This window comes from Bicyclus anynana, chromosome 1, assembly GCF_947172395.1.
Source record: "Bicyclus anynana chromosome 1, ilBicAnyn1.1, whole genome shotgun sequence".
Lineage (NCBI taxonomy): Eukaryota > Metazoa > Arthropoda > Insecta > Lepidoptera > Nymphalidae > Bicyclus > Bicyclus anynana.
This window is the reverse complement of record NC_069083.1, coordinates 10,319,051-10,345,466: the sequence shown is the minus strand read 5'-3', so window position 1 is coordinate 10,345,466 and position 26,416 is coordinate 10,319,051. Positions and strand designations below refer to the sequence as shown.

The window sequence follows — 26,416 nt, the reverse complement described above, 5'->3', positions numbered from 1 at the left end:
TCGTGTTGCACCCCGTGTATCTAAGAGCGAGTTAAATCGTCGGTGCCGGACCACAGGGTCACTAACATCTGAGTAACAAGAGTAAAAACATTAGCACCCCAAGCCGCATTGGAGTGGAGTGGTGGCTCTAAGCTCCATATCCACTGTTCTAAAAAGAAGGAGGGAGGCCTAGTAGTGGTTAATATTTGCGTGCTTTTGTGGCCAACTAATTCCCGCCTCCAAATACTAAACATATTCTTAGCGGACGCCCTTAGACCTCCCTAATCCGACCCTATCGCAAAATCCGTTCTTAGCGAACATCTATTGACTATGAACTACCTCCCTACCAAATTTCATCTTTGTAAGTAAAATGGTTTTCGATATTTTATGATGATCTTTAGGATGAATAAGTATTTAGATTTAAAAACGGTCAACACTTTAAAAAAAGCCACTCTACACAAATAACTCGAATATTCAAACGGCACACTTTTCTTCATTAAAGCTAACATTCATGGCACGCAACGACAAATTACAATAAAGTTAAAAGTTATTTCCAAAAAAGCATCTTGCCCGAAACTTCCCTCGCCTAAAGAATTATGAAGATTAGCATAACAAAGTAAGCTGGAACTGTGTTCAGGGAATGCGTCGCCTTTTACAACTCACGGATGTTGTACCTTCATTTAAGTGTAACAATAGAGGGAGAGAAAACATTGCGTTCACAAAATCTGTATTATGGACTAAGACTGCGGTGGCTAGACCTTCGTCGTTTTGTAAAAACTGATAGATTGTCTGCCCTTGCTCTACGGAGTTTGTTTCATATCTGGGTGTGTTTATATAATATAATAAGTATTTATTTGTAGTATATACTTCCACAGAGTAAAATTAGCTATCTAAGTATCTATAACACAAGCTACGCATACTTTGTGGCTAGAAAGTGATATATGTATTGTCCGGATATATTTATTTTATTTATTTAGATTAGCCGTCGCGTATAATACGACATAGGTCTGACCATAACAGGCTCTCGTTCCATTACATTCGTATAGATATATGTATGTACTAGGTTAAGTGCAATGTGCAAGCCAACGTATCCAACTACGAACTCAACCTCGGTCACTTACTTCACTACCAATTACTGTAATGGAATTTTATTTCCTTTCAAACTAATAATACTTACTCGATTAAATACGTCCCTATTTGCTACACTTTTGAAAACTCTTGTCGGTAAGTATACTCGTACGCAACTTTTATGATTGGAATCTTAAGCACTAAATCTTGTGCCAATAAAGCAAAAGCACAACAACCTATTTACTTATTTTTTTTTCTAGAAAAAGTATTCTTACTTAAAGTAGAAAGAGATCTCTCTAGGTAGCCGTAAAGCTATATGTTTTAGGATAAAACTAGATAGAACAAATTATATTCGTACAATTTTTCTGTGAATTCTTTTAAATGTATGATGATGATGCACCGCGTTTTTACCCGCGTAGCTCCCGTTCCCGTGAAAATACGTGGATAACATATATAGTATTATTACAAATAACGTGGCATTCTAGAGGTAAGTATTTACAAAATTGGTTCAGTAAATCCAGAGATTAAGCCCTAAAACACCACAAACTTTACCTCTTTATAATTAGAATATATAAATATGTTACATTTATAAAAAATCTAATAACAGGCTAACAGAGCTACCCAATTAAAATAACTTAGAATTTCAAATAAATATAAAAAGAGGACATGTTTTCTAAAGTAGAGATATATATTATCGGACCAAAAACTGAAAAGTTGCCAAATGTGATAAAAATTTAACGGTCAATTAAAGATAGCTTAAAAGAACGGTAAAGGTAGCTCGAATCGTGGAAGTTTCTGTATTAAAACTTAAAAAGGCGCCTTTGCAGCTTGTACGTGTTCTTTGTCTCAAGTTTTGCGCTCACCTCTGAGGGAGCTCCCCCACAGCAACTAATATTAGTCAATTAGGTATTCAGGGCACGCGCCCGCTCGCGTCTGGCGACTCCGGCCTACACTCGCGTCCTCCTGTCCTGCGATGCCGCGGGCCGTACGCGATATTGAGCTTCTAACTATCAATTTCATCCCTCGCATCTCCTACATAATTGTATTACATTATCAATTTGGATCGACAACAATTTGTTCCTTCACAATACATCTTAATGTCTACACATCAAATATTTTTATTATACATTGTGTTACATACTCTACAGAGTGATAGCTGACATCAAAGCGTATTAAAGTAATGCAACATATATCAGCCGAAAATTTACGGTTTTTTAAGTATATTGATTTTTGATAAAATACAAAAATCCCCACTTTCAGTGCACTTTAGTAATTTCTCGTACAATGTGCTGAAAAATTACTTAAACGTTGATTTTATGCTCGATAATTATTTTGGAATAGATGCTTCAAGTAACGAAAGTTTAGTATTTTCTACTGCTAAATAAGTTTTTCCCAAAAAACGGGACTAATTATTTTTTTATGATAAACGATTTTTTTTGTATGTATTTTTAACAATCACACTGAAAAAAATGAACTAGGCAAAGTTGTTCATTTAGCTTAAAAACATGTTCATTTAATAAGGATTCCAAAGATGTAAGACATAGTACATTATTTTCAAACACTTCGTCACAATTGCTATTTTCTTTCCGAAAGAGGTTGATTATGCAAAAATCGTTACTTACTAAAATTTGTTCCTTACGTAGCACATGGTATGACTGAACTGCACTGAAAGTTGTATTTTGTACAAAAATCAATATAACTTAAAAACCATAAAATTTTGGGTAACATAATATTGCGTTATTTGTAGAACACCTTGAAGTCAGATATCACTCTGTACAGTATGTCATACTATTTACGGGACACCCTATATTGTATATATCGCTGAGGGCTTTTCGTGAATGTTTTTCAACCAGCAATGGAAAGTTTTAACTTGCTTTAATATTGATGAAATAAATGGCACTCTATCTAAATAACTTATTACTAACGCCCTGTGCCATTCCTGTTTCCGTTAGAATACAGGGAACAAGTATAGCATAATAACACTCACAAATAACGTGCCTTTCTATAGTGGTAAAAGTATTTTCAAAACCGGTTCAGTAGATCTAGAAATTACCCCCTACAACACCACAATCTTTATCATTTTATAATTATATAGATGTATATTTAAAACTATTACTTTCAAAATTAATCACTATTAATAATAAATTAATATACCTAGTTAATTTATATTTCGTTGAAAAAGTTCTTGACAAATCCTAAATCCAAACATGTACGAATCAGACGAGCGGCATTTACTACCGTGCAAGTAGCAAAGGCTCCTTTTTAAAGCACTCTTGGGGTGTTACGACTTTTATCACAGGAAATCCCTCTCCTTTCTGCATAATTCATCGCTATGAAGTTGAAACCGAACTGGAGTCGTAAAAGAAATCGCTCTATGATTTCATGTCTTCGGGAAACTTTATACTTGTCTCTCTTTTGAATCAATGGCCTCTGCGGCCCGCGTTATATTAGCGTGCGTCAGATGCATTTTAGGAGCGATTCGAGACAGTTTTAAACCGAAAATTTTGTTATGAGCTACATTGAACGGTTCAAAGAAAAATCTTAAGATCTTAAACCATTAAGATCTTAAGATTTTTCTCAAAAGAATTACATTAAATTTGCTTATATGAAAAATACAATTGACTCGTCAGGGGTTGCCTGGTAGAGATTACTTATAATAATAATTTTAATTTATAATTGTATTTTTGTGTGCAATAAAGTATTTCTTCTTCTTCTACTTCTCCTCACTAAGGTAATTATTCACGTGTGTACATACTATATAATTAGACTTAAATTCTACAGACAAAAATTCTAAATAAATAGGAATTGATAAAATGTGCAAATAGTTTTTAAATTACATGTTTGTTACGTAGAATACTCGACTAGTTTTAATAAAACAAACATTAGAGCTTACTGGATGCGGCATATGTTACAATGACCTGTTATTAAATAAATAAAATTCTTCAATAAAAATATGCTAGGAATGCAAAACAACCTGCAAAGAAACTTATCTCGGTGAAAAAATGTTTCATAATAAATAAATGACGAGATGCTCGGATTGAATTGTAATCCACAATCAGTCGAGAAGAATTCAAAGTGAATTGTTATGAACTTATTTTTTGCTTTGCATTTCCGAGGTAGCGGTTGAAGCTCTTTTGCTTGTGAATTCCGAAATGCCAGACGGACTATTCGCAGAAAAATATCTTGAATGCCAACTTTATTCAAAACATTGCCTATAAGTTTGCTATCAACTAAAGACACATCATTATAAACCTACTTTAACGGCCCTCTACAAGACTCCTACTTATAGGAGAGGAGATATGGAGCTTAGACCCACAACACTGCTTCAATACGGGTTGGTGGGTTTAGGTGGGCACTGTTATATTCATTAACAACCACTATTAGATTTTAATGGTAATTACATGCCTAATGTTTGAAGCACGGTGGTGTAATACCACCAATTTCTTTTTAAGAATTTTTACTGAAATTTTCTCAGAAGAAAGAAAAACTCAGCATCACGTAGCCCAACCCAGGATTCAAACCTAGTACCTCGTGACCCTAAAGTACGTAGGCTAACCAACTCGCTAGTAAAGACACTATAATAAATTAATATTAAAGCTGAAGAGGGTTCAACAATTTGCTATTTTGTCATCCCTGTTTTGTTCGTTGTAGGCGGCCTAACCGTAATCACCCAGATAATTTTTTGCTTATGCCTCGTGATTATAATAAATAAAGCCAATCTTCCGCTAGGATGGACCATGTGCCAGCCTAATCCCCTAATAAATCATCATTTAGAAGGAATAATCATAAACCGAAGCGCGGGTGGCGAGTGGCGAGCGACGCCGATCTCGGCCATACATCATGTTGCGATTACATGTATCAAAAAAACATTAAGCCGAATAGCTTTTTATTATTTCGGGAGTTAGTGTATGGCTTATCTATATTCAATCCTATGTAGGTACATAATGAAATGAATCATTTTAGTATTACGTCAACTAGCGGAGGCCCGCGACTTCGTCCGCGTGGAATTTAATTTTTACAAATCCTGCGGGAACCATGGATTTTCCCGGGATAAAAATCCTATGTTAATCCAGGCTATAATATATCTCAATACCAAATTTCAGCTAATTCGGTTAAGTAGTCGAGGCGTGAAAAAGTAACAAACATTCATATACCTAAGCAAAATCATCAGTTTTTGCAAATCTCGGGAAACCATGGATTTTTTCGGAATAAAAAAGTCTATGTGTTAATCCAGAGTAAAATCTATTTCCATTCTACAGCCAAATCGCTTCAGTAGTAGCGGCGTTAAAGAGTAACAAATATCCAAACATACATCCAAACATCCATACAAACTTTCGCGTTTATAATATTAGTAGGATTTACTGATAATATACTCGTAGTTTACACACAAGGTTTTATATTTTAATATATTTTTTTATTTGTTTGATTAAATTCTTAGGTTTATTATATTAACAATGGTAGTTTACTCAGGGTACCTACCTATAGTATATAAGACACCAAAAGTCCAAAGTAGTGACACCTCAAAAGTCAAAAATTCTTGGTATAAATAGAGATAAGAGTTGAAATTTGCAAAATGTAAAAATTCTATTGAAGTCTCATTCTTTAATATTTTATTAACTTAAGTAAGTAAAGTAAAAATAGATATGAATATGAATTTTGACGCTCTAAATAAAAACTTTATAATTGTTCCCAAAATAGTTTTATTCATAATACTAAAACTCGTAATATCGATCGATATTGAACTCGTATAAACTCTGCTAAACAGAAACTCTTATTTTAACATTACAAATAAAATTATATTTAACCAACTTTCAATTAGCTATGTTTCGCTGTATAATTTTGTTTTTTTTTTCTCTTCCACAGTGGTTGTCTGGAAGAGATCGCTCTTTAGCGATAAGACCGCCATTTGTACATTAGTTTCTAAGTGTTATTATAAGTTATTGTTTATTTTTGTTTTTAATGTACAATAAAGTATATTTCTTCTTCTTTCTTCTTCTTCTTAATTTTGTATTTATTTGTACCGATTAATTTTTAAAATACTCTAGATTTATTGTTCAAACAAATGTGACTTGATTTCATACAGTGGCATATGATCCATACATTCGATTTGCGACTCTAAGAGCAAGATAATATTATGACACTGCTTGAATTGAAGTCGACCGACATATCGGGAATATTATCCATCTCGGAGTCGCAGTCACGGCTACTGCTCCAGGCGTGTTCGCTGCACAAACGACGTCAGCGTACTCGATTAGGTACGTACTATGCGATAGGGGTTCGAGAAAAGTAATTTTTCTGACGTAAAAAAGAGGGTTTTTATAAGTGACGTGTTTATCTGTGTATCCGTTTGCGGTATCGTAGCTTCTAAATGAATGGACTGCTAAGAAGTATTTTTTTTATTGAAAGCTGACTGTGTTTCAAATGGTTCGTAGCTTGGGACCGTCGTAACAACAGCTTAAAAAATGATTTTTTTATATTTTATAAGCATTTTTTTTGTAAATCCCCGACTGTATTTCCCTCCACTGACTGTGTTATACAGTCAGGGAATTTACAAAAAACTGTAAATAAATAAAAACATTTTTAATTTGTTACAGCTGCTTACGTTTTTAAATTCTAAAAACAAAATAAACATATTCTATTTTTTACCTTATTAATAATAACACTACCTAGTGATTTATGAACACTAGATTATTTACTGATATTTACTATTAAAATAGTAACAAATTGTCTGTTATCAGGCCAAACCCAAAATAGTCCCCAAACAACTTGAAATTCGGAACATCAAAAAGACGATGTGGCTTTAATGTGATCACAGTTGTGACCCTCTAAACTAATATCCTGTAGCCACTTCTAACACAAAATTTGCGACTAAATCGAGGAAACATTGTTCCTAGTAAAAAAAATTATGGCAAATAGTCATGAAAATTACTTTTCACTTTGGAACAAATTCAAAGATGTTCACGAAAGAATTTATATAACTACACTAATTAATAAAGCTATTTAAATTATTTGTTTCATCAAACTGAAACAATATACCTAATTTTAAAATTGAAAACCCAGTGCCAGCCCTCGTCACAGTAGCCAGCCGCGAGGTACGCCCGAAGCATCCAATACACGAACTACATTCACTGTCACGATTACATATTCGACAGGGGTTCGAACAATGTCGCCCACGTCTTGCATCTCGCGGGATGTCGCGGCTAACTGAGTATCATATAACTAACACGATAAGCTAAATTTAATAACTAGGAAACCCCATGATTTGCAATTCCCGTAATACGGGATAAAATAAGACTATGTCACTCGCGGCAAATGTAACTTTTCATTGGTGAATTTTTAAAATCGGTCAACAAACAAAGAAACAAAAAATATAACCGCATTCTAGATTTTTATGATCCTATGGACAGAGAGATAGAGTTAAATTCAACTGTCTGTTTACCAAAACATCGTTACCGCGAATAGCGGTAAAACAGCTTGATTTCAAAACGGCGCGTAAATTAAAGATCGGAAGAAAGAAAAAGAAGGAAGATTAAGTGAAAAAAAGTGTGGTGTGGAATGTTCCCATGAGATTAGAACTCTGTGGAGGTATAGCTGATTAGGGAATTCGATCATTTCCTTTACTTATCTAGGGCAGGTTTTCACCACCGAAACGAAGGCAAACCTACCTTTCGATGCTGTAGACACGCCTAGCCACCAGGAACAGGTTCCTCGCCAGGACGCCTTGACTATACTTACTACTTTTTTACTAGTTATTATAACTCCTTTCAATGAAAATTGAGTTATAGACTGTGGTTTCGGTAAAATAATTACTTAACATTGATGTGTGAATGTTCAAAACCTTGTGAGATTTATAATATACCTACTAATTAATGTTTTTTTATTTAAATAATTCTCATTAACTGTTTCTGAAAATAGACCGAATTATAGAAAAAAATACATAAATTATATAGGTTATGTAAAAATTGGTCTACATTGAACTAAAAATTTAAACCGTTAGTTCTATTGATTTGTTTTAATACCAACAAAATCAAAAACCATAGAAAGACTATAAATATATATTTTTTTTTAATGATGTAGGTACATATCTACCTACTATTCAGTTTTATAAAATCGGCAGCACAATAACGCACCCCTAATACTTGCAAATTAAAAGGCACGGTGGCCCCCGGGGACTTCTATTTTGTGTCGGTAAAGATTTGCGGAGGGTTCCGCACTCCCTACTCCCGAGTCCTGACACACTGCAATCGATCATTAATTATATTTAGCATCTAATATTTATGCCACATGTTGCCCCGTCAGTTATTACAATGACAATGCCGTTTCGCTAAGTAGACGTCCGAAATTACATTTCACGCTGATATAACTTATTTTTTTTTTTTATTTTAACATTACAAGTATGTTAATAGCTCGTTGGTTCGATGTGTTGGAAATAAATAGCACTGGGTTCTTTGTCAACTCGAACTAATTTTGGGAATTAAATTTATTGACCTTCATATTAAAAATTATTATTTTTAATATGAAGTTCAATAAATTTAGGTTTAATTAAATTAAAAATTATTAGGTAGGTTTAGTGAACTTTTACAGCACTTTTGAAAGGTGGTTTGTCTGTTTGTAGTGATTTGTGACTGTTATTTTTTTTAATCCTTTACAAGTTAGCCCTTGACTACGATCTCACCTGATAGTAAGTGATGATGCAATCTCAGATGGAAACGAGCTAACTTGTTAGGAGAAGGAGGAAAATCTAGGCCCCTTTCGGTTTCTACACGACATCGTACCGGAACGCTAAATCGCTTGGCGGTATGTCTTTGCCGGTAGGGTGGTAACTAGCCACGGCCGAAACCTCCCACCAGTCAAGACCAAATCAACCGACAATATGTCATCTACTGTATGATATTCATTTAGCGTTGTCAGTAGGCACCAAATGACATTATTGTTAAAAAGAATCTCATTTTCGTATATGTCAACTAACAAACTTCAAAGTTAGTGAATCAACCTGCAATTCTAAAGACAGGATAGATATATTTACTATAGTTTGTCCTCGACTTACGTACGACAAAAAATGTAGATTTTGTAAAAGACGACTATATAAGAGTAATTTTTCTATTTCTCAAGAACACTAGCTTTTTCTGTAGTGAAGGCACCCTGTGGTTCCCATTGAATCATTAATTTGAGAAACCATTTCAAGCCTCAAGGTGACAGATAAAGAACACTTCTTAAACTTCATCATTCATCATTTGAATTTGGAATTTAATTTTAAATTCACAGAGATGAATTTAATTTATTTAAGTTCAGTTTTGGCAGATACATTAGATATTAGCTAGTAGGTAGTAGGTAGTATGTACCTACTGTGTTTGTCAAAATATACTGTGCGTATGCGTCTTTAGTTTACTCATATATACGAAAGTAAATATTATATCTAGTGACATATAGGTACATATACGTTGTCCAAAACTAGCAAAGTCAACGATCAGTATCAGAGAACGGAAAACACCCTAATTCCATCGTGCTTACCCTATCTACATATGTGATAACTAGTAGACGATAAACCTGCAAGCCAACAATAATTTCCTGCAATCACACTCCCAACGAGAGGCAGAACTCTAGCGAGCGAGTGCGAGTGTAGATAAGCATCTGCTGAGTGGTCCCCTTGTGTTTTCCGATCGACGCACGCTCTGTGTTGCTATTAATTTCTGAACCTTGTCACAAAGCTAATACAGAAGCTTGGACATAATGTGATTGTATTTGCAAGTGAAATTCGGTTGACGATATAATTCCACGCAGATATATGGCATTCCGGGGAAAATTTCGTTGCATACGTATCGGGTAGTTTCAGGCTTCGGAATATCGACAGAGAAACCTTGTTGGTAGGTACGTGATTATGATCGAGTGCTTCTTTACTTGCATGTATCACATATATCACAGACTGGTATGAATTATTCCATACTAGCGGACACCCGCGACTTCGTCCGCGTGGATTTCAGTTTAACACGAATCCCGCGGAAATCTTTAATTTTTCCGGGATGAAAAGTCGCCTATGTGTTAATACAGAGGAAATCTATTTTAATTTCAAATTACAGCCAAATCGCTTATGCAGTAGCCGCACCGTAAAGGAGGAATAAACATACACACTTACACACACAAACTTCCGCCTTTATAATATAGTGTGATGAAACACATTTTTTTCACAAGGCTTTATTAAGGCTTAACTTTAATCAGGTATTTCTAGTAACTATCGATTGATTGCGCCTTATTCAAATTGTCTTATTAAATCTAATCGGCGAAAAACGTCGATTAATAACATTACGCCGATAATCTTTAATCTACATATTAAAAATTAGGAATAGCCTCTAGGTTGTCATTATCAGACTATATTACAAGACCATGCCCTATAGAAGAGGGTATTTGGAGTTAGACCCACCACGCTACTCCAATGCGGGTTGGTGGGCTTAGGGTGATATTGTATATTTTGCGACGACCTTTATCTTATCTATACTAATGTTATAAAGCTGAAGAATTTGTTTGTTTATTGAATGCGCAAATCTCAGGAACAACTGGTAAAGATTCGATAATCTACTACAGGTAAAGATTCGATCCGGGACTCGTTGGTCTTTTGTCGTACTCGCTCCTGATACAGTCTTTTCCGGCTAGTTGGAGGGAAATGGTTATATTGGTCATATTAAAAAAAAAATGGCAAATATTATTTAAAAAAACAACAAGAAGTGATGACAATATATAAAATTATTTGTTATAGGTCCGACCACCAACTATAAGGCACCTCTATTTAAATTCTTAGTTTAACCTGTAGTGTATATCTTTAGCCGCTTGTATAATTAATAAAATACAAACCACATAATTTGCCAGTTCAACTCATTATCCAGTTTATTTGTATGTATTACAATACATGTGGGTATGTTGTTCATGTATATGTAACTATGCATTCCATCTAATTTGATTCAAATACATGTCAACCGCAGAATTCAAAGCAATTAGATCATGCTTACAAGTGCTAGTATACAGTTATAGTATCTATATCTAGTAGTAGTAGTACTTAAGTAAGCAGTGACTTCATATAAAAGCTTGGGCCTCAATAGCTCAACAGTAAAGGGACCGAACACAATAACTAAAGGTCGTGGGTTCGATCCCCGCCCGCTAGACTATTGTCGTACTCTACTGTCGCACAGTCTTTTCCGACTAATTGGAAGGGAACGGAAGTTATTTGAATTTGTTAAACTCATAACAATTCATCACAAATACAATGTGAAAAGAGATATGTAAACGAAATGGAAGCTCCTCCTGCACCTTGGCTGCCAACGATCGTCGCAAAAATGTAAAGTGAGGGGAAACGTTAATAAAAATTCCACGCTGAAACAACAAATTAAACGAAGCCGAGCCACTCGAAAAGCCATAAGTACCTACTCGTCTCAATTGCCATCGATAAGAAATCCAAGCCGTGGCAATGTATTCCGGTCACGTTCCGGCTTACGGTTTTTTTTTCGCTATGCTACGGTGGCCTTTAAAACGAATTGACTCTAAAATTCTTCGGAATGAAATGTTGTCGGAGTTTTATTAAATCGAGTGTAACCATTCCTGACATTACGCAAATGGCGGGTCCTCCCCTACATCTGTCGCAGGGATGCACCCCCTTAATAAGTGTTAACGCTCGCCGGCTGCGATGAACACTCCCGGCTCAAGCTAAATCTCTACAAATTCTTGATACAAATTAATGCCGCGGGAGAACGCCGCGAGTTTCTGTAATTTCGTTTTGTAATACCACTTGCCCTTTATTAGTTGCGTTAAATTCCAGTAGTAATTTCGTGAACGACTCCATCTTCACGTAAGACTGAAGCTTTGCTCGCAGGCAATTGCACTTGTAAGTATGCACATCGCATTTTTTATGTCTCAGTCTTCATAAAGTCAACTGCTAACCGTATCTGAATAAATTGTATCATAGATTATGTAATAATCCAATCTGGGTAACTGGGTGGGGCTGCTCTTGGTTTTGGTCCTGGTCTTGATTTTATATGATCATGACGGCTCCTTGGCGCAGTGGTATGCGCGATGGATTTGCAAGATGGATGTCCTGGGTTCGATCCCCGGTTGGGCTGATTGAGGTTTTCTTAATTGGTCCAGATCTAGCTATCTAGCTAGATGCCAAGCGATTTAGCGTTTCGAATTAGAAATTTAATAATGTCGCAGTCCTATCTAAATCGTTAGACTACAAACCCCTTTCACCCAAATCCCAAATCGGTTCAGCCATTTTGGAATCAAAAAATATGTAAGTATATAGTTATTAATGATCATAATATTGGTCTTGCTTCTTTAAGATCATAGCACACATGATCGATGGCAAAGTATTGTAACCGTATCACCTCGCCGTCAACCAGGCGTCGCCTCAGCTACAGAGAGACGACTAAGCGCGCGGATGACGAGCGATACAATTCCGAAGTGTGTGTTGTAGTAAGGAGTTTCATACAAAGAATACAGAAGCGTTCGAGTTATACGGTGCCGATCCCTTCCCGATTTAATATAACTATCCCCTACATACACACATACTACACCAAAGACACGATATCAGTTATGATTAGACAATACGAATGTTGCACCGAGGGTGTATGACTACACCTACGTATCTACGATATACACAGTACCTACGTAAGTTGCCACATTGCGTCATTGCGGCTTGGCAGGTGCACGTACTCATCCAAATTTTGAGACTTCCACATCCCCACTGCGTACAGTCGTACCACGTCGTACTGTATACGTAGGTCTATAAACCTACCTATAGTACCTACGCATGTGATTGAAGTGAAATAACTCCCGTATTTCGCTATTTCCTGAATGATGTCAATGATTGTTGCAATACAAACACGCTAACCTAGTTACTATTTTATTAGCTTTGTTGATCACATTGACATGTTTTTTTTTAATTAATTGCAATGTTGTAAAAACCTCCTCAATCCTCTCGTATCTTCCCTGATGAGCCAGTTCATTACAGCCTGCTAAAACCTTGCGGTTTTACCTGCGTAATTCCCGTTGCCGTTGGTATACGGGGATAAAATTTAACCTATGACAGTCACAACATATGAAGTGGCTTTAGTATATTGGTAAAAAACGTACCGGCCAGCGATGATTTAACGTTCCAATACGATGTCGTGTAGAAACCTAAAAGTCATTGTCATTCATCGAAATCTCGAAAACCACTTAACGTAACAAAGATTAAATTTGGCAGGGAAGTATAATTTACAGTTAGTAAATATCCACTAAGAACTGATTTTGCAAAAGGGCCGGATTAGGGAGGTCTAAGGGCGAACAAAGTCGCTGGCTTCCGCTAGTACATTATATGTATTCTGTCCAGTGTAGTGCAGACCGGTAAAATGAAATAAGTAATCCTTGCACTACTTATTTACTTATTTACTTGTTCCATAATAAATGCACAGTCATAATAAAATTGCCACCGAAATTAAATCCCTCGTTTATTAATGGGAGCTCATAAACATGTAGCAGAGATTGTATGAGGACTTGAGCTGCCTATATCACGAGACACGCAACATTGACATTGTAGATGAAGCAATTCATTTCCGTTTTTCAGGCCATTAAGCGTCGACTATAACACGGGAACGTAGCGGACGCGGGCGGTGTAAAATGAAAGCCGGGCGAAATAGTTCGGAACTGGTATCATCGCTGCAAATGTAAATGAACAATTAAAGCGTTCGCAGTGGCCAGGCACAATGATGATAATTATTTTAGTTTGCTGTCGACGCGGTTGTCACTCGCCGCCCGCTTGCTCGCTGGAATGCTCCTCGAACCCCATTTTCGCCATTAAACAGCGACACTTCTGCTGTTCGTAAATTATTATCAGCCAGCGCTTTCATTACTTGGCTCCGTAACAATGGAACTCTACAAATGTAGGCACGTCGTGATTTAACTTCAACAACTTTGATTCCTCTACTCCTTCGCCCCCTATTGTTCGCCGGCGGCGACGAAAATCATAGTTCATATTAGCCGAGGTGAAATCTTGATTAATTCATTACGTTGTTATCGGCTCCCACCGAAGAACTTGTGTGAAAAGCCACTGTTACCTATAGAATAATTACATTGAGAAAGTTGGACAAAGTCGTCAACTTTGGACTTCTATATTATTATATTAACTGTGGTTCTACGTTTTCTCCTTCGTAATCTACGTCGACGTAAGTTTTATTAATTAACTTAATTTATGATTTTTTAGCAAGTAGGTAAGTAGATCCGTACCCTATGATAACTTTAAAATGCAAAAATATCGATAGATAACACACCATCACTTTCGCACACTATGGGATAGAGGAGAAAAAACTCGCCTTACTTTACATGTAGAGAATGAATACCAAAAATGACTTTTTTAATTTTTTTTACCATTTTATCATCATCATCATCATCACCATCATTATCATCATCGTCGTCATCTTCATCATTAGAAACCCATATTCAGCTCTTGACTGATGCTCTGACCCTCAGTAATATAATATAAGATAGTTGTACTGAGGGCCTGAGCATGAGCTGACAAACTTTCAACTTTTATCAACTATTGAAGGCATGATAGCGTGGCTTTTAGAACACTGATTTTTAAATTTCAAACTATAGACATTTCATCTATAGACAAACTTTCAACTTCAACAATACTACCACTAGCAAATAGCTACCATAAGTTTTGCTTGCTTGCAAGCTTTGAGAGATAGCAGATTTCGGGAATCCAATTCCGGGTTGCAACTGATAATTTCTTAGGAGACAGAAAAACTGAATATTTCAGGCCGACCTAAGACTAAAGATTAAAGCCGAGGCATTATTAAAGCTCGAGCCAAAGGCGAGAGCTATTGTAAGGAAGCAGAGGCTGTAATTACTTATCAAAGCGCACGTATATCATACGACGTTCTAAAACAGATTTGCGAGGAAACACACTTTGAACACACCTTCTGAAAACGAATTTGCATCTTTGCCTGTTTTCCTTATGATGACATTTTGATACCCTTGTCATTTTTGCACAGATAACGAAATGCGCACACCAGCGTTTGTTTTATTAGACAAATGCACTAAAAACAGCCAGTATTACTAATAAAGCAAATTAATATTTTAGTGTTTCTGATACAGATAAAAGTTTGACGTTTATTGTAAAAAAACAATTAAAGAATTAAATGGCATTTTATTATTAAATAAAATCAAGATTAAAAAAAAGTACCATTCGTTTTTAGACGGATGACAAAAGTTTTTTATTACATTGCGTCACATGTGCATTTTACTTTACATTACGGCACATGTGCGTAATGAGATACATTATGATATTGAAATTGGTAAAATAAGCGATACTTTACGAGCAAATCTGTTATAACCATATTAAATGGATTTACATTATTAGTTGGATTCAGACTGGCTAGTGGCTTGCCTGTGCAACCCGTGCCATTCAACTTGAGTCTTGTTCACGAGGTCGCTGTATCACTGCTAAAGCAAATCATAATATCATTAATTTAAAGTAGTCCTACTTTACAAGCACTTTTGGAACAGTTTCGGAAGGTATGGAATCTATTGAGAATATTTATAAAAAAAAAGTCTTGGCTTGGAGGCATTCGGAATGATTGCCCCACAGTTTAATCAATAATATACAGATGGAGCGTACGGAACACAGTGGTGTCGTACCCGTCACAAATACGAAATTCAAAAACGAATACATTCTCGAGACAGTACGACACGAACCGTCGCATCAGTAATTTTCAATATTATTCAAGAAAAAAACCGTTTATTCGGCAAAAAATGCATTTGGACACTCTCAGGGGAATTATAACTCATAGGGTAGGTACTCCTTGACCTAGAACCATGAAATTCGGCAATTAACACCGTTATAGTACGTACAAGTACAATATCAAACTATACACTTATTCATCATTAACAACCCATATTCGGCTCACTGTTGAGCACGAGTCTCCTCTTAGAATGAAAGTGGTCCGACCTTAGTCCAACGTGGCCAAATGCGGATTGGAATTTAGAAAAAATCTCAGGTATGCACATTTCCTGTTTTTCCTTCACCGTTTGAGACACTTGATATTTAATTTCTTAAAATACACATAACAGAAAAGATGGAGTTGCATGCCCCAGACCGGATTCGAACCTCCGGAATCGGAGGCAGAGGTCATATTATAGTAGTACTTGTTTATATTTATTTTAAGTAGCTCAAAATACAGTACACAGACTCAGACTATTGAAAATGTTGGTGCAAATGCAACAACATTTTGCACAAAAGCGACCGCGCGATATGTCACATCAACGCATTCCTCGCTCAGTGACAAGAAGATTACAGGATAACAGCGAAATGACACGTTAATGGTATACGAGTCGTTAATTAAATTTCATTGATTCAAAGCTCATTTGGGAAGTGCGACGCACTTCCCAAATGAGCTATACATCGGACGCGAGAGGTCCTGCGGAATGAAAATGGTTTGCAGTCGGCGCTCGCGGAATGCTTTTAGCGCGCGTAATTCAGTTAAACGCGTAATTTATGACTAGCAGAATTACTGACATGACCATGTACGCTCTGATATATCCAGCTTACCAGCACTATCAAAATACTACGCAGTTTTGAATACATTGTTAAACTGGAAAGTCGATACGTTATCGCCATTATGTCTGTTTTACTTTATTATGTGGTTTTGTTTATTACGTGTGGATCAAATACTCATCAACTGTAATCTGTACTAAGCGACAGATTCACTTTTATAATGCATGCAATAAAGTGAGTGCAAAAGTTGCATGCCCGTCGTCAGGGTTGAAAATGGTTTCATACAGAAAAATAATTAGGAAGTAAAATAACTTTACGATGGTCGTTTGGTCTTGATAAGAATTATTAAAAACAATCCGTTTAAAAACAAAGCTCAGCGCAATTTATACATATTACAAAACAAAGGCCTCCCTCGCACTTGTTTGTCTTTCTGTAAAGCACGATTAACTTAAAGATTCCTGAACGGGTTTTTTTGCGGCTTTCACCAATATATGAGTTTTCATGAAAAATGAAAAAAAATCATGAAATTTTCTGTGATTTTAAATTAGATAAATATGTTTCGTATGAAGAGCCTTATAGAGCTTGTGATTTTTTAGAATACCATATTCTACTTCACCTTAATTTTACATATCTGACGTGCTTGTTGAATATTCCTGAAGTTGGTTTATTTTTTGGTTTGCCTAGATCATAGGCAAACCAAAAAAGCCCATCAATATTAAGATTTCATACTTAGTTAAGGTACTCAGCAACATGCAAAGTATTCTTTTGTAAGGCAGAAAAATGCCGCATTCGAGGTAATCCAAAAATGCCCCCTTCGACTCCTCCTCTACTATAATAAATTCTTAAATCTGTACCTTGAAGCTTAGAATGTAATAAAGTCAATGTAGACAAACTACTATAGACCAAAAAGTGAACGTTTGGTATAGCTGGGTTCGTACGTATGTTAAACAATTTGTTCTTTACGACGTAGAAATTCGGTAGGAGTTGTTCAAATTCGTTACCGCCCACCGGCAAATTTAATGAAATAATGAAGGAATAATGCGAAATACTTCAGTTTCTTGTGATAACATAAGGTTAGTACTCGTATTTAAGCCGTTCACAATTTTAGTGAAATCTATTCACACAGAAAAATATTACTTTGTTTCATAATTAAAAGGTTACTTAAAGGTAAAACTTATAAAGAAAAATCTAAAAAACATAATTATTTATGTAAATGTTAAAATACTCGTACAACCTGAGATTTTTTATGCTGAAATGTTCTTCTATAAGTAAAACCTGTTCGTTACCTAGTAACTTGTATCTATCAATAATAACTACAAATACAATATATTTTATAATTATTATTTTGTTGTTTCTCATCTAAAGTGCGATATATATTTCTAAAATCACGAAACTAACAAATTATAACTGAAGGTATAAAAATACACGCTGTTGTAAATTAATTAGTATAGTATCAATAGTTGATAAGACATAATAAAAATGTTTTTCAAATAAATTCCAAAATGTTCTAAGTTAGAATAATTAATTGTACTCTCTAGGTATTTATCATTCAGCTTTATTTTTGATGATAAAGCTTTGTTTTTATAAATCTACTTTAACATTTACATTTGTAATAAAAACTTCAGGTATTTTTTTTAAATAATTATGAAAAAGCTGCACTGTGTCCGCTACTTGATACTAGAATTGAAATACAAAGTTTTTTAATAATAATATTTTGGCTTTTATTTATTCTTTTAATCTTGCAGAACTCCTAATTTAAAGTGCAATCGTAATATTTTGCTAAATAAACTAACAGAAGTAGACGTATAAATATAACTACAAAGTAACTATACATATTATTATAATATTAGAAACTCGTAACAACCCCACGCCGCGCCATTAGGTTATTACTACGTCAGGAGTGACCATCCAAAATTCCATTTCCTAATAATCCTTCAAATAGTCAAATGCACGCCGAATGTAGGTTACAGGAATGCAAAGCGAGGTACTCTTGGATGTATTTATTGGACAGCGGCCAGCAGGTTTATGCAGTTTTATTCCCATTTTATGTTACGTAACCCTAATAATGTTAGTACACGACGTTTCGAGTCTCCTAATGATTGAGCAGAGTTGTACATACATAAATTTGCTACTGTTTGCTGAAAACCACACTTTTGAACCAGTGGCGTAGCGTGCCTTGGAGGGCCCTGTATCAAAATTAGGTAGGGGCCCCAAATGAAGGGTAACGAACTCTCACAAAAAAGAACGTTTGCTTAGAAAATGGGATTTTATACTTTTATCATTTCTGAAGTGAAAAACTTCACAGTTTTTTTTATGATTTTTCCGGGAATCACCAGATTACACTTAACTAATTTTTGCTTCTTACGTAAGGGGCCCCTGTATTCCGGGGGCCCCGTATCATTGATACGGCTGATACGTCGGTAGCTACGCCCCTGTTTTGATTTTATCCGTACTTAGAACGTAAAAAAGCAATAAACATAATTACTCCAAATATTTAAGCCTCAATAGCTCAACGGTAAGAGCGGTTGGACTCATCATCGAGGGGTGGTGGTTCGATCCCCGCCCCGTCGGTCTATTGTCGTACAAACTCCTAGCACAGTCTTTCCTGACTAGTTACTGAGTTTCCTGAGTAGTACTAGGAGGGGAATGGGAATATTGTTCATATTATAAAATATGGCAGATATTCTTTTTTAAAAAAAATAATATAAAGTCGTTGGGAATTCAGAAAAATAGGATTTCAAAACTATTGCAAGTTAATATTGGACATTGGAACCTAAAATCTTAAAAGTCTAGTTACAAAAATTAACCTCAACCTAAATGCAGATTTTTTGCGATGATCTTAAAAATAAGCCGGATGATTGCAAAGGCTGCCTAGGATTCCAGTTTCCAGTACTTGTCGAATGTTCTAGGAATTTTACCATGATCATGTTTTTAATTATATCCTACGACATAAATATTACCTACGCTAGTAGTAAAAAAAATTAAAAATACGCTTTCACTCTCCCTATGTATGCTTAAATCTTTAAAACTACGCAACGGATTTTAATGCGGTTTTTTTAAATAGATAGAGTGATTGAAGAGGAAGGTTTATACGTATAATAACATCCATTCATGGTTGTGAAAAGCTGAAATCCACACGGACGAAGTCGCGGACGTCCGCTAGTTGTAAATAAATGATTACAACGAAAGGAATTAAAGCTGTCATCTAAATCGGCAACCGTTGTTAATTCATCTTGTAGCCGCTTGTAGCTATTACACGTCTTCGTGAAGTGGACTCGGTCGAGTACACTCAGCCCGTGTGAGAGGATACTCGAAAGTGCAGGCCGAACTGCCTTCTTTTTTTATTTAACATCGTTTGTAGCTCCATTTTTGATCCGCACTGTACCGTATTATTTCAACGGATTTATCCAAGGTTTGCATTAAAAATATTAAAAACTGAACAAAGTACCAATTTTGTTGATAGTTTCATAGAGGTATTAACATCTACATCAATAATTGATTTAGTTTTTTAGTAGATACATTTTTTATAAATGTATCTACTAAAAACTACTGCTTTATTCAAAGTTTATTAAGAAAACAGTTATAAACCTGAAAACAACATACTTAATTATAACATTCTTTAACCAAATTAAAAACAGTTAAATTGCTTAATTATTTATGGAAGAATTGGCTGGAAAACTGCCTTGCACTTTCATATTCATTCATCATCACCGGAACGTTGTTATACGTTAATGTTCGGAGAGCGACATTCTTGATGAGTGAGTATTCCTGATATAAGTTATGAACACTCCCTAAACATTCTAATGTAAGTTGCTATCTGCCCTCCGGAGTTTGTGCCCCGCCCATCATATTATCACCTTAATACGCATCTTTTTCTAAAAATAATTAACTCAGTTCTGTTGTGATTAACTGATACCCATACGTAGCAAGTCTGTTTAAAAAGAGAGAGTCACAATATATTAGCACTGGCATGGTACACATTCTATTCTACCTATTTTTATTCAAACATTAAGTACCTGCCTAAATTTTCCACAAACTGTCCAACTAATGTACAGCCGAACTTCATTAACCACTCAGTACTTATATAGTCGACGTCATTGAAAAATGTACCCTACCTGTATTAGTGAGAGTGTTATCTCCATTGCCGGTGGAGGTGTCAACGTCAGCGTGCGCGTCGGCGACCACGGCGACCACCAGTGCGCACGCACACGCGCACAGCGCCCACAAGAGGCGCGCGCACGCCGGTACTCCCCAGCTTAGCGCCTGACGCTTAGCCATCGCACATCACCGACTCTAACTCTTTCAGTCAATTACTTCAAATTAAACACTAATTATAATAATTATTTTATATTTAATTTATATCAAATTTGCAACATAATATATAAAGATGCTGTACTACAATGCTTAACAACTATTGCTACAACTTTAAAAAGTTTTGGTTGTCAGTAGACGGTCGCAGTTTTATAGTTCGAGCGCGTCGAATGTGCACCGAGTGGCGACGGTGTGGCAGCGGTGTCGCGACAGCACTGTCCGCGGGCCCACATTGCGGCCACGACCGGCTCCTGCGGAGTTCCATCGTCTCACACCCGAGCGTGAGGAGGGCCCTGCGCGCGCACCGCACCCGCCGGCCAATGGCGCCGCGGGGGAGGGCCCGCGCGTAAGACGCACCGAAGTATATGCGAAGGCCTATGTACAGTGATGATAGCGGACAGGTGGTTTCGCGCCTGTAATTAGGCGTCTGATAAGTTATTGTTGGCTGGATAAATATGTTTTAAAAGCTTAACGATTAAGATAACGCTTAAAATCGTTTTCTGCCTTCTCCACCGCGGGCCGCTCTTTCGTTCTAATTTGGTGAACTCTGCAAACTCCAGTCCTATTCAACCTTTCCGGAAAGTTTTTGAATCTTAATTTAATCGTAAATGTTAAGGGCATCTTGGAAAGTTGGAAGATACGAGTATTTCTAAAATTACAAATATATATCTCCTTCTGAAGCAAGCAGCTAATTAGTTTTTCGGATTTTTTTTAATATGCTGAGTTTTTTGTTTGCGCTTTTCCACAGAATTTATGGTTTTTGAACGGTTATTAGTATCAATAAATAGATGAGTTTGGATACAGTTTTAGAAAAAATGAGAAATATGACATATAAAACAAAAAATACACAAATCTATATGTAAATTATATTTTGCATTTATTTTATTTATACAACCAATGTATTTGCCTGAACATTCCAAAGATTAAACCGATCCCATTTATTAAAAATACTAAATGTGTAACTATGAATACTACAAGGAAACCTTTAAAACTAATAACTAAACTTAAGAGCAACAAGCAAATCTTCCCGTATCTATATAAAGATTACTAGTAACTTTTAGATACTCACAAATGTCGTAGACCAGTCTACGTAGAAGCTACAATTCTGTAGCTGCATTCTACTAACAAGCACTTTAAATTAAGTGTTCTTAGTCTTACCAGTCAATTGAATTATTTTCTAGAAAAACCGAAATAAGGACTATTGACCCAGCACGTAGTAGATAATCTTGCCTTCTGCATCTAAGGTCATGGGTTCGATTTCCGATTTGATTCAATGGAAAATGTTCGCGTGATGTGCATGGGTTTTTATCAGTGACTGGATGATTATAATATTATAATTTTATAATATTATTAATAATATTATACATTTTTATAATAATTAAAGTATAATATGTAAATGTATATTCATCTTTGGTTCGTCTGGGGATCTCCTCATTCCTGATTCGATCACGCAGAGAAACTCCAAGCATGGCTCGCTCCATTGCCCGCTGAGTGACTTTGAGCCTTCTAATAAGGCCCTTAGTTAGCGACCAAGTCTCAGATCCGTATGTCATCACTGGCAAAACGTACTGCTCGAAGACTTTCGTCTTAATTCACTGAAGAATTTTGGACAAGCCAAAGTCACTGACTCAGCGAATCGCGAAGCTGAAGTGGCAATGCGGGCAGGCAACATAGTTCAAAGAGCCTATGAACATTGGGGTCCCAAGGTGCTGGAATGGCAACCCCGCACCGGAAAGCGCAGTGTTGGTCGACCCCCCACTAGGTGGACTGAGGACATCAAGCAGGTTGCAGGGTGCCGTTGGATGCTGGCAGCTCGAGGCCGTTGTTTTTCAAAATTCAAAATTCATAATTCATTTATTTCAATTAGGCTTAGTTTACAAGCACTTTTGAAATTTCAAGATTATGTTATAATGTAATTTAATCTAATGGCGGTAGTAATAGTTGAAAACTTAAAATTAAAGTTACGAGGGTTCCAAGCGCGCCTTGCTCCGAGGAGCACACAACAAACTCAGCCAATGTTTATTTTTTTTTTGTTTACCACTATTTTACAAACTTATTTAAAAGTAAGCACACAGTCGTATATTACATTTTAACACCAAGCTTTTTTATCATTTATATAATCATTAATACTATAATAAGACTTTCCTAAAAGCTTGCGTTTTGGAAGTCCATGCAAGAGACCTATGTCCAGCCGTGGACTTCCATCGTCTGATAATGATGATGACTCATCAGTAGGTACTATTAACACAAACTTCGCTTACTTTGGGGCTTGACTGTGATGCCATGATGGTAGTATTGTCCTAAAATGCGTAGCGTAAGTGCTCTTTGTTCAATGGTCCCAAATAACATACTATTAAACATAGTGGCTAAACTAGTAGATACTCGTAATTATTGGGAGCTGCCGTGCATGACCCTACTATATATATTATATAGGTACAATGTATATAGAATCTAAATAAAATATGTTATACATTTTTTAAATACATAATATAGACTACAACTCTACTGCAATCACTCCGACACTCATACGTTGAGTGTTGAGTGTTGATGCAGTCTAAAGTGGAGTGTGCTTAACCATTAATTAAAGTAGCACAAATTTTATTTTAGAAAATAAAAATATTTTTTATTATGTGATTGGTGTCACTGCGGCAAGCAATGAGAGTACTTGAGTACTATGCAATACTTATGGTACTGTTACACATGCTCTAAAATAGCATGCTAAAAAAGTGTTATTAAGTTATGCTCCATACGAGCATGCTTATCATCAGTTTACATTTGCTAGCAATAAGCACACTATTTTTAAGTATGCTCCTGAATAAGCTTCAGCAAACATTCCAATTACACATGCTTATTTGTATCTATTGCTATCTGTCTATAGTATCGTGTTAGACAGGGAGAGATGAAGGTGAAGAGAATACAGAATAGCAATGCTGATCGACTAGCATACTCAATAAGCAAGCTTGTTCAGACCCGCTAAAAGCACGCCCCCTTCCACCCGCGCAGCAAGTAGCATTCTCATAAATTGCACGACTGTTTATTCTTGAACAAGTTTGAAACAAGCATGCTCATTATTAGCAATGTTGCGATACACATGCTAATAAGTAGCAACTTCTCAATAGTAGCATGCTTTTGTGCTTGAAATGAGCATGTGTAACAGTAGCTTAAAGGTACTGTTACACATGCTCTAAAATAGCATGCTAAAAACGTGCCATTAAGTATGCTCCATACGAGCATGCTAATGATCAATTTACATTTGCTAGCAATAAGCATGCTATTTTTAAGTATGCTCCTGAATAAGCATGCTCATAGCAAACATTCCAATTACACACGCTAATTAGTATCTATCGCTCTCTATCTATAGTACCTATCGTGTTAGACAGGGAGAGATGAAGGTGAATAGAATACAGAATAGTAAAGCTGATCGACTAGCATACTCAATAAGCAAATCTGTTCAGACGTGCAAAAAGAACGCCCCTTTCCAACCGCGCAGCAAGTAGCGTGCTCATAAATCGCACTACTGTTGATTCTTGAGCAAGCTCGAAATAAGCATGCTCATTATTAGCAATGTTGCGATACACATGCTAATAAGTAGCAACTGCTCAATAGTAGCATGCTTTCGTGCTTGAAATGAGCATTTGTAGCTTTAGTAAGTTTTTAGCCGACTTCAAAAAAAGGAGGAGGTTCTCAATTCGTGGGAATCTTTTTTTGTTAACCAACTTTTAAACAAGAAGGTTGTATGAACATAAAATGTGAAATGGTTTATTATATTTTAAGTAAGTATATTTTTTATTTTCTTATCATAACCGACACATGGTTTAATGAATGTAGGTACTGAAGGTAGATCATGATTATAATAACATGCACATACGCCCCTTTTTATTTGCGTGGATTCCTGTTTTTTTTCCTATAACATTGTGTTTATCAAAATAAGACAAGGATATAAGTACGTTGCTCCAATGTCTTATCTATCTCGCATATTCAAATCAATAAATTACATTATTAATTGATATCGATATATTTCAGACCTTTATTCCATGTACTACACGAAAATAATATTGTTTATATTAAATTTTATATGAGTCAACTACCCTATTCCAATCCTAAAGGTAGAAAAACAGGGTTTGATTGATTGTCTACCCATTAATTGTACCATTGGCACCGGCTAAGTAATCAGTAGATAGAAAATATTATAAAGTTTTCTTCTGCTTATTAGTTTCCTGCATAAGTTGGTGTTTTTGAAGTCGATAGTGTTTTGTTTTTTAATTGCTTATTACTTAGCATATAATATTGTTAAAATAATATAAATCATTCCATCCCCACTCCGAAAGGTTTCTGGTTTCAAATAATATCAAAAAACAAACAGAACAAGAAAAAGTCATCAAAATCGGAGCAGTTTTTGAGGACTTCGAGGAAATATGCTCTATTGATTCGACTAACAAACCCCTTTAATCAAATAAAACCGTCAACACGACATTACAAATACGACACGACAAATAGAACAGGAGCTGTGAGGTATTTGTTGCACCAACACAATTTATTTTAGCGACGCGCGTTTCTTTCGTTTTAATTACAAGTGTTTACTAACAAACATGGCCGACTTTAGTAAATAAATTTACCGTAAAATTGTATTATTTTTGTATAAAAATAAGGTCTGCAGATTCCACGTGGTTTTTATATTTGTTGAAATGCACGTGCAATCGGAAGAATAATCGGGCGAAAGCACCGAGGATATTTTCAACCTCCAAAACAAATTTTGGAGGTTGAAAATATCCTCGGTGCTTTCGCCCGATTATTCTTGACGATTATTCCATACCTTATCCAGGAAAATGCTTAATATGCATATGTTTCGTTAAAATCCGTCGAGTAGTTTTTGTTTCTATAAAGAACATACAGACAGACAGACAAAAATTTTACTGATTGCATTTTTGGCATCAGTGTCGATTACTAAACACTCCCTGATAGTAATTTTGGAAATATATTTCATGTACAGAATTGACCTCTCTACAGATTTAATATAAGTAGGCATAGATAATTAGATACCTACCTAATGATATTAGGAAGGAAAACTTTAATGGCATATAAGTCGACCAACTTAAAAAACGTAATTAAAAATCGAAAATAGCATACTAATACCGCTGTTAATTAAAAAGATAAAGTTGTCAGTACGATAACTCAGAATCTGTTCAAAATAGAAAGATGAGATTTGGTAATGGTATGTTTAATCATTACGTGTTTAAGGTGGAAAAAGAAAATTTGAAAAATAATTGGGGTTCCTTCCCTACATGCAATGTGAGAATGAATTTTTTATCGTCTATCCTCTATTGTAGGCAGGGTTGCCCGTTCCGATTTTGCCGGTACAGTCCCGATTTCGGAGTCGTGGTCCCGCGTCCCGACGGCCTTTCGATTTTGCCCCGATTTTTGACAATATATATTTTTTTAATGCAATATAGACGCTTGACTACAATTGAGCCTGATGGTAAGCATTATTGCGGTCTAAGTTGTAGCGCGTTTACCTAGAAGATGCATATTCACTCTTAC

General features: G+C 35.8%; 1 protein-coding gene across 1 annotated transcript in view; it reads right to left on the bottom strand.

The window, feature by feature from the left end:
* Positions 1 to 21,127, bottom strand: part of LOC112051280 (lachesin-like) — a 126,146-nt gene extending 105,019 nt beyond the window's left edge. The window contains exon 1 of the mRNA XM_024089859.2: positions 20,683 to 21,127. Coding sequence (XP_023945627.1) covers positions 20,683 to 20,845 — 163 coding nt within the window. The 5' untranslated portion in view covers positions 20,846 to 21,127. The remainder of the gene's footprint in view (positions 1 to 20,682) is intronic.
* Between the last annotated feature and the right edge of the window lie 5,289 nt (positions 21,128 to 26,416).